Here is a 10,467-nt window from a genome sequence, read left to right as displayed (position 1 = left end):
TCCGCAATCCCCCCTCTCACTACTAATAATAAATGTATTAACCCCTAGACCGACAACCCTCACAATGCAATAAGCCTAATTAAACTATTAACCCCTATATCCGCCATCAAACCCACACCGCAAGTAATAACTAAATTATTAACCCCTATATCCACCAACCCCAACATCGTAAACTACCTATTAAAACTATTATACAAAAAATGTGTGGGGTAAAAGCTTCCACTCTAGAAGGTCTGCTATGCAAAACTAACAATCCTGCTTATTAGACGAAGGTAAAATATAGAACAACCATATAGGAGCCTTCATCGCAGTTAAGTTGGTGACAATAACGATATATGCAGTTGTATTAAACACACAGTTCATTTATGTATACAACACTCCCCCATAGGGATAGATACATCAATTTCAAAATCGATATTGGCACTATTTCAGTTTGACAGTTCCTTATTTGCAAAATCACTCTCCCCAAAGCGATCAGTGCAATGATCCGTGTATGCATGTAAAAACCTTTCAGATAAACACTGGTATACAGAGGAGACAGGCAGCCATCCGGCTGTACTCACAACATTAGGTCCTTTCCACAGGGAACATCTCAGCTCAGGCTATTACCACCAGTCACCGGTACTCTAACACTTCCAGGCCTCTGTTCAACAGTGGTTCCGCCTCTCCGGCTGCGTTGTTGTCCGGTGTGCTGTTAACACAGACCTGCTCCTCCTCTGATCCTGTAAGGGACTGCCAACAGCAGACCAACCCCCTGTCCGAACTTGTGAGTACTCATGCTCACTGTGGCCACTGGAAATAGTTTAAAATGGAATATAGGAGCACCGAGTCTGAAACAAGTTTCTTAAAAAAATTACTTTATTGAAAAATATATATTCACACAGGGTCCAGTGACCCCCGGGGTAAAACTGAGGTAAACAAGTTTCTTAAAAAAATTACTTTATTGAAATATATTCACACAGGGTCCAGTGACCCCCGGGGTAAAGCTGAGGTAAACTTAGGAAAAAGATATGTTGACTGACATCTTTCGGCTGAAACGCCATACTCCTAGCCACATGTAAAACATTTTACATAGGATCAAGTTAAAACCTGATTTGAATAGCCAATAGAATTTCAGTAGCTCTCATCCTATTGGCTGATTTTAACACCCAATAGGATTTGAGTAGCTTTCATCCTAATGGCTGATTTGAATTTGAAGAATCAAATCAGCCAATAGGAATTCAAGGGACGCCATTTTTAATCGCGTCCCTTGAATTCTCTATCCAATGTGTGGCGAAGATCGTACAAAGAGGATCCTCCACACTCCATGGCTCTGCGGTCGCCGGTCTTCAGTTCCAGGGTCGCCGGTCTTCAGCTCCGCGGTCTTCTGTCTTCAGTTCCGCGAAGGAAGTTCCAGGAAGAAGAAAGAAGAGGTCGCTGCTTGGAAGAAGACTTCACCGCCTGAAACAGGACCTTCTTCGCCGGACTTCAGGAACGGTGAGTAGCAACCTGGGGCTTAGATTTAGGGTTTTTTAAAGGGTTTTTGTTTTTTTTATTTTATATAGATAGGGCGGGCAGTAAAAGAGCTGAATGCCCTTTTAAGGGCAATGTCCAACAAATGCCCTTTTCAGGGCAATTGGTAGTTTAGGGTTTTTAGTGTTAGGTTATTTATTTGGGGGGTTTGGTGGGTGGGGGTTTTTACAGTCTGTTAGGGGGTTGTGTATTTTCTTGTAAAAGAGCTGATTATCTTGGGGCAATGCCCTGCAAAAAGCCCTTTTAAGGGCTACTGGTAGTTTATTAGAGTAGGGGGTGTTTTTATTTTGGGGGGGGGGGCTTTTTTATTTTCATAGGGATTAGGTATAATTTTTGTAAAATTTGGTAATTTTATTTTTTATTTTCTGTAATCTTAGATTAAAGGGACAGTCTACTCCAGAATTTTGATTAGACTGTCCCTTTAATTTAAACTTTGTTTATTTGTATTTTTAAAGTAGTGTTAGTTTTTTTTTAATGTAATAGTAACTTTAGTATTTTGTAAATTAAGTAATTTGGGTAATTTAGGGGGGGTTAGGTGTTTAGGTTTATTGCGTTGTGGGCTTTGGCGGTTTAGGGGTTAATACTGTAATAGGTTTATTGCGTTGTGGGCTTTGGCGGTTTAAGGGTTAATAATTTAGTTACTTGCGGTATGGGTTTGATGGCGGATATAGGGGTTAATACACTTTATTAGTTATTGCGGTGGAAGATTGCGGTTGACAGGTAGATAGACATTGTGCATGCGTTAGGTGTTAGTTTATTTTTGCAGGCATTTTCGGGAGTTACGGTGCTCCCATACTCAGCGCATGGCCTGCTACGGCTGCCTTTTATGGTGAGGTAAAAATGGAGTAAGATTTCTCCATTTTCGCCATGTAAGTCCTTGCGCTTTATATTGGATACCGATTTTCAACACGGTCCCATGTTAGCTTATGGGAGTAAAAATTGTGTGCGACGGGTGAAATATACGTGCCGCATTCATATGCGGCGCTGTATATAGGATACCAAACCCGCACAAAAACCGGCGTCACCGGCTTTTGCGGGCGACACCACATATGTAATGGGGCCCCTTGTGCTGAATCACCTCTTTTTTTTTTTTCACTACACTGTAGTGTTGCAGAATATACTTGTTCAAAACACATTTTCCAATTGTTTTTACAATACTAATGGCTGAGAGACAAATAAGAGCCGAACTACAGGTAATTCCTGATCTACCTTTAGGCCCCACCTGGTCTGCAACACCACCACCTTTTTATGTTTTTAGCTTGTTTTTTTGTCACCAGAAAAAATGTAGCTAAACACCTTAGAAAACCAAAGGAAAAAAGATCCAGCCCTATCTCTGTAGATGTAACAAAGCAATCCAAGTATAATTATTGTGATAACTAGTAAAATCAATTTGTAACACAGCAGTATAAAGGGTTCACTATAAAAACAAGTTGTTATACAGACCACGCCAGAATTACATGAGTTATTAAAGTTGTAATTTGATTGACTGATTAATTTGTAGACTATTTTCTTAATGGCTGTTATTAACTTTTACTTTCCTAATCTCACCTCATGCAGTTGTCTGACATACACAGTGGATTGTTGTTTTCTATAGTTCAGAGATTTCCTTCCATTTTATAGTAAGGATTCACAGTGATACCCAAAGAACACAGTACTAGTAGAAAATATATGCTCCAAAAGGAACTAAAAAGAACAGATGAAAACCCTCCCTTTGCGCGTCACAGGGAGAATACAAGAGCCAGTGGTTTATCTGTCTATGCTCTAAGGATTGTTTAGGGGTAACAGCTACGACCTAGGGCTGAGTGTGATAAAAGTAACATATATCTGTTAATGAGTCCTTTTGAACACAAGAGGATACTGGGTAATACAGCAGAGGTTGTTGGATACAGAGGTCTGCGGCGTGGTAATTTGCCTGTTTGGGTTTTTACGGAATGCTGCTGTATTGTTTTATCTGAAATGTTTAAACATTGTCTTTATTGAGCATTTACTCTGCTGAACATCTCAGAGCAAACTCACTACAACTTTGAATCTGATGATCATTTCGTTTCCTGTGGATAACTAGGAGCTGGAGAAGTGTGCTGCGCTAGTATTAGAGGTTGCGTGGTAGTGATGGCGGCTCACTGTGAGACTTCCTTGCCACTGGATACTATTGCACTGCCCTGCTGAAATGAATTGAATGCCTGTGCCACCCCTCCTGTGCTGTAGTTTACATTAGAGATCTGACTTGCTGCATGTATGTAGCAGCCGGAGACCAAAGGGTTAGTCCAGATTTTTAGGGATTTTTGCGTTTTGTTTTATTATAACAAGAGGAAATCATCAAAATGGGCCTACTGGAGAGAATGAAAAAGGAATGGTTTATTCTGGGCATCATACTGGTCATCATAGCAGCTAAACTGGAGCCTTCCGTAGGAGAAAAAGGGGGTAAGTAAAACTGTAAAGGGCAATATCAACACACTATATATATATATATATATATATATATATATATATATATATATATATATATATATATACACACACACACACTATCGTATATGGCTGTATTGCATTTAAATCAAATTGTATTTTTATGTTATATGTAAATACCGGACTCTGCAATGTATTGGGAATGACATACTTTATCCCGTAGGGTAAGGCAATACAGCCCCCTGGCAACCAAAGGGGTTAATTATTGACATCATACCCTACAAACTTGTAGAGATAGTTAAAACAAGGGGTTAAGTGAAATCATTCTGATAATTAGTGTGTAATACACATCTATACAAATAGCTTAGTGATGTACAGCTGCATATCATTCATCATCATCACTAGAAATGAATGACACTTTGTCAGTGTTATCGTTGTACACCTGGGTGTTATTTAGTAAATGTAGCTATTAGTTTTGTATTCAAGTGTCATCACTAATGCAGTGTAACTGGTTACTTGTGACACGTAGCGCAAAAGTGCATCCTTACTTCCGTGTGCTGTAATAGGGATCCTGGACTGTTTAGCTACTCACGGTCACTACTCAGTCACCCAAACATGTTACTTACTAAATGCAATATACCCTTTTCACTTTGCATACTTAGCCTATACACATTTAAAGATCCTTAGCAGTCTTCTGTTAACTAAAGTTTCAAAATCATTTATTGTATGTTTTTAATGTAGCCATTTTATTGAGTGCAGTTTACTGTATAATTAACACATAGCTGTCTCATTATTATTGCAACTGCCTGCAGCTGAATACTTTTATATAGGATATGAAGTTTTTAAGGGAAGGGTTTGGTTCCTCTGTCTTCCACCCCCCCCCAAAAAAAAAAAAACCAATTGCCTGGTAGACCAGAAAACATTATGCCTTCAAGTTCTTAAAGGGATATGAAACCCCAAAAATATGTTTTTTGATTCAGACAGAGCATGCAAAAGTTTCCAATTTACTTCTGTTGTAAAAGTTGCTTGTTTCTATGGAATTCTTTGTTGAAGAGATAACTAGCTAGGTGTCTGGAGCACAACTTGGCAGGAAATAGTGCTGGCATCTAGTGCTCTTGCAAATTGATAGCATTCTAGTAAAACTGCTGCCATATAGTGCGCCAGATACGTGCATGGTCCTGAGCTTTTTTCAACAAAAAAATACAAAGTGATTGAAGAAAATTTATAATAGAAGTAAGAAAGTTGTTTGAAATGGCATGCTCTGTATGAATCATAAAAGGAAAAAAAAAAGATGGGTATTATGTCCCTTTAAGAAAAGTTCAACGTTGTTTTTTTTATGTCTTATTGAATCACTTTTAAAACTGTGTTCTTAAAGTGATATAAATGTAAAAATTGAAATGTGTATGGATGAATTTCAATTTTAAATGGATTTTTTTGCATTAAACTGTAAAAGTTATTGCTGTTTTTCAATGGCATACGTACATATGCTGCGAGTGCCTCATGCACCAGCATTTGAACACCACACCCTAGAGAATCAGCAGTTCCTTGTAAATACATTTTAATAAATTAAGTTTTCACTGACACAATACACACTACCATCATCTCTCTGAGCAGGCATGGCCTTTAAATCGTGACTCTCTAGTTGCACATAGCATACGTGCGTATGCTGCTGAAACAGTAATAACTTTTACTAGAAGTATTTTTGCTAATTGAAGCAAATTGCAAAAATGCTCATATATAAAATTGAAATGCATTCATGCACATTTCCATTTATATCCTTCTTTTCTGTTCAACTAACTAAGTATTCATTTTACTATAAAAGGCCCATTTTTACTGTGCCACAATCTCCCCCATAAAAATGCAAAAGCACAAAGCTGCTCAGTAAAAAAGTTCCAGTAACTTGATATAACCTGTTGCTTGTGTTTTCCTTCATGTGAGATAGAGAGTGAATGGGTTTCTTTATCTTTGCCCCTGGTTACTATTTGAGAATAAAGATGAATAGGTGACTTGTTCAACAGTCTTCTTTTGCCGCTCATGTTGGCTTATGAAGCAAAATTGTCAGAAAAGTTCAGACTACAATTCTAAGGATATACGCAGTATTTAAATAAATGGCTTAATGGTTGTTAGTCTGGAACGTTTTCCAGCTGTTGTTAATACGTGACAGTACATTAATACTGTATATACCTTCAAGGTTGCAAAGTTGCCGTAGTTTAAGTAATCATTAAACAGTTTTACCACACTTTACAGTGAAGGAGTTTAGGTGTGGTTGTCATTAAATATTTTAGATTCATAACTTCTGATATTTGTTTTACATTTAATACTTGTTACAAGCGAATACTTTTACCTTCAGATGTTTTTGTTTTATCATTTTTCTTTCATTTTTAATAGTCACAAGGCTATCAATCCTTTTCAATCAGAGGCTACATCTGAAATTGTTTCACATGAGTTACTTTTGTATCAACATCAAATATGTAAAAATATACAGGTAGCCCTCAGTTTACGCCGGGGTTAGGTTACAGAAGGAATGGTTGTAAATCGAAACCGTTGTAAATTGAAACCCAGTTTATAATGTAAGTCAATGGGAAGTGAGGGAGATAGGTTCCAGGCCCCTCTCAAAATTGTCATAAGTAACACCTAATACATTATTTTTAAAGCTTTGAAATGAAGACTTTAAATGCTAAACAGCATTATAAACCTAATAAAATAATCACACAACACAGACTTCACTTGCATTTTTCTGCAAACAGTTCTTTCTATGCATTCCAATCTGGACTGTTTTATAGACAGGAAGATCTTGTTCCTTTGAAATCTGCTTGATAGCTCAGGTTTGGTTAAACTGATTAATTTCAGCTTGCTTGGCTTTGTTGCAACACCAGCGGACAGCTCCACCTACTGGCTATTTTAATAAATGCACTGCTTCTCAATGCTTTTCAGTAGCAGTCACATGACTGGAAAAAAAGGTTGTTATTCTGAAACGGTGTAAATTGAACCGTTGTAAAACGAGGGCCACCTGTATAACTAAAAAAAACCAGGAGGGATATACATTGTTTTCTCTTAGAAAGGATGGGAATCTCAGCGAGATTTTTCCCCCCAGCTAGGATGAGTCACATCACTTGGTACTCTTGTGTTAAAGGGACATTAAACACTTTGAGATGGTAATATAACATAACTTGTGTATGTATGTGTGTGTGATATATATATCTATATCTATATCTGCCATATACATTCATTATTTATTTTGTCCCCTTTTCTGTTCTGAAATTGTGAGCTTTTCAGTTGGAGATGGAAGTGCAGAACATTGTTACATTCCACACAGTCATTGGCTGCACACTCTAGTGACCTATTTATAACTCCCTAATTGGCCACAGCAGAGAAGGCAACCTAAGTTATAATATGGCAGCTCCCATTGTTTTAATTTTTAAAAAGCTAATTATACTTTTAAAATATACATCTACATGTTATTCCAATCTTTTCTTTGACTGCATCATTCGATCTAGCATTTGTTTAGTGTTTAATGTCCCTTTAAACAAGGGGTTTATGTATAAGAGTGCTGTGGAATCATAAAACAGTAATAACATTACAAAAAATACAAGTATCTTGAGGTTACATGCAATCTATCTCAATGGCTGAGTTATATACAAACAATTGGGGTAAATGGAGGGCCAGATTGGAGCCCTTTCTCCTTAATTTGGATAATAACACAACTTCACCCAACACTCTACAATTCCAACACATTGGCCTAAGTTTGAAGAAGCCGGTAACAGAACACAACTGTTATGTATTACATCAAAATTTGTGAGCTAATAAGTTCTCTGATATATGAAAAGGGATTCCTATAAAAAAAACATCATTTGTTTGTTAAAATTACAATTGTTTGAAATCTATGCAATTTCACACAAAAAAATTCACAGCTGTACACCAACAAGATTGTGTATTTTATGATTTATCACTACATACATTAATAGCACCATTCTGGATGTCACAGTTATCACTAATTAAATATCATTGGCATCACGATGGTTACTTTTATAAATGCAGTGAAACAGTAGCCTTTTGAAAAATGCAAGACCCATGGAGTGCGTTCTGCTATTAGAAACTGAACTTATTCACATTTTGATCATTTTCCCATATAGAAGATCAGCTTATGTGATTTATACAACTTTCTCTCCTCTACTTCTGGCCTATTCTCTAGGAGAATTTAATAGGTTTCCCGTTTTCTTAAAGGGACACTGTAACCAAAATTTTTCTTTCGTGATTCAGATTGAGCATGACATTTTAAGCAATTTTCTAATTTACTCCTATTATCAAATTTTCTTCATTCTCTTGGTATCTTTATTTGAAATGCAAGAATGTAAGTTTAGATGCCGGCCCATTTTTGGTGAACAACCTGGGTTGTCCTTGCTGATTGGTGGATAAATTCATCCACCAATAAAAAAGTGCTGTCCAGAGTACTGAAACCAAAAAAAAGCTTAGATGCCTTCTTTTTCAAATAATGATAGCAAGAGAACGAAGAAAAATTGAAAATAGGAGTAAATTAGAAAGTTGCTTAAAATTGCATGCTCTTTCTGAATTACAAAAGAAAAAATTTGGGTTCAGTGTCCCTTTAAATAAAACATTTACTCATTTGAAGTTTATTTACAAAGAACTATGTATTTCTCTCTTTGTTGCATTGAAAAATCTATCAGGTTTTTTTTTGTTTATCTATGAACAGATGTCAGCTAATGTGAAACACTAATTTTAAAAATGAACACCAGCCTGGGTAGATTATTATTATTTATTTGTATAGCACCTCAATATTCTGTAGATGACTTGTGACCATATAACCCATGCTAATGGCTGAGAAAAATCAATTTGTTTATGCTCTAAAAAAAAATAGAAATTTTATTATTACACTTGACTATCTCTTTAACTCTTTCTGTGTTAATCCATTTCACACCCCAGTGTTTTTTTAGTTGTTTTGCACTGGATTTACACGTACATTGTACCTTTTTTTTCCTGTGACACAAATCATTCCTGTGTTTTTTTTTTTTTCTTTTTTTTCCAATAGGCCAAGGTTTTTTAGAAAATAAATTCAGTTTACAGAAATACCGTAATATGGGAAAATAGACACCATATGGGGGGAAAAAACTACATATTTGTGTCATTTTCTCTGGTGTACATGGTAAATAGCAGCACAGGAGTAATTATTTCCTAAATATCTAAAACATATGTTTTAAGTCCTAGTTTCTGAACCTGTGGTACATGCTCTCCTGGCAGTACTTGGGGCATTGGCAAGGGGTACGCCAGGGTTTGGCCCCCTTTTTTTTTTTTTTTTCTCCTGATGTAGCTATTGTAACATGACAAATCAAAGAAAGCTGTGTTTCTCATTTCTACCCTCTTAACAGGACAGAGTGTGAGTATTTCCCTGCCTAAGTTGGACCACTGCTCAAAACCTGATTCACCTCAAAATGGTGAAACCTTAGATTCTGGCTTGTTAGTGACATCTGAGGGCTGGAGTTAAAGGGACACTACCCAATTTTTTTCTTTTGTGATTCCGATAGAGCATGCAATTTTAAGCAACTTTCTAATTTACTTCTATTATCAATTTTTCTTCGTTCTCTTGATATCTTTATTTGAAAAAGAAGACCTCTAAGCTGAGGAGCCAGCAAATTTGTGGTTCAGAACCATGGACAGCAATTGTTAATTGGTGCTGCCCAATCAGCAAGGACAACCCAGGTTGTTCACCAAAAATGGGCCGGCATCTAAACTTAAATTCTTGCTTTTCAAATAAACATACCAAGAGAATGAAGAAAATTTGATAATAGGAGTACATTAGAAAGTTGCTTCAAATTGCATGCTCTGTCTGAATCACAAAAGAAAATTTTTTGGGTACAGTGTCCCTTTAACATTAACTGATATGAACAGAGAAAGTGTAATACTGTGATCAAGTGGCAGATAAATGTGCCACCATGAAATAAGTGCATCATACGGAAGTGTGCCACAGTAAAACAAGACAGATAAACAATGTATGAATTGTTTATAAAAAATAGAAAGATGGTACTATATATATATATATATATATATATATATATTACATTCCTCATCATGCAGTAAAGATTTTATTTTCCTCCTTTTTTTTATTGAAAGAAGCACATTAATTGCATATTATTGCTATCAGTGGACCATATACTGTATCTGTGTTTTATGTGTTTATTATTCTCTGTTGTAATATTGCCAAATATAACACATAAAACAAATATATGATTCCTATAGATTTACTTCATTAATATATCTAATACAATCTTGTGAAATCAAGTGATACACATCCATCTTTGCTCATGTAAAAGATTAATGATATTAGTGCTACAGTTGGGGTACATAGGAAACAACTGTAGGCCGACAGGGGTACTTGCTACAAAATGGTTGAGAAACACTGTTTTAAGTTACTAAATCTAGCATCAGTTCGACTTCCCAAAACACCAAAATTTATTTGTGACACTTTTGCAGTTTATTTAGAAAATGAGTAGGTCTATAATATTGAACAATAAAAATATTAAATCAATTTTAAAA

General features: G+C 36.1%; 1 protein-coding gene across 2 annotated transcripts in view; it reads left to right on the top strand.

Moving 5' to 3' along the window:
* Positions 1–3,254: 3,254 nt before the first annotated feature.
* SLC10A7 (solute carrier family 10 member 7) overlaps positions 3,255–10,467 on the top strand; it is a 712,691-nt gene continuing 705,478 nt past the window's right edge. The window contains exon 1 of one of the 2 annotated variants that reach the window (XM_053703716.1): positions 3,255–3,933. In XM_053703716.1, the coding sequence (XP_053559691.1) occupies positions 3,834–3,933 (100 nt within the window). In that variant the 5' untranslated portion in view covers positions 3,255–3,833. The remainder of the gene's footprint in view (positions 3,934–10,467) is intronic. The other variant, XM_053703715.1, reaches the window with a different exon arrangement.

Source organism: Bombina bombina, chromosome 2 (genome assembly GCF_027579735.1).
Source record: "Bombina bombina isolate aBomBom1 chromosome 2, aBomBom1.pri, whole genome shotgun sequence".
In the NCBI taxonomy this organism is placed as follows: Eukaryota; Metazoa; Chordata; class Amphibia; order Anura; family Bombinatoridae; genus Bombina; species Bombina bombina.
The sequence above is the reverse complement of the archived record's forward strand: the minus strand, read 5'-3'. Positions and strand labels throughout refer to the sequence as shown.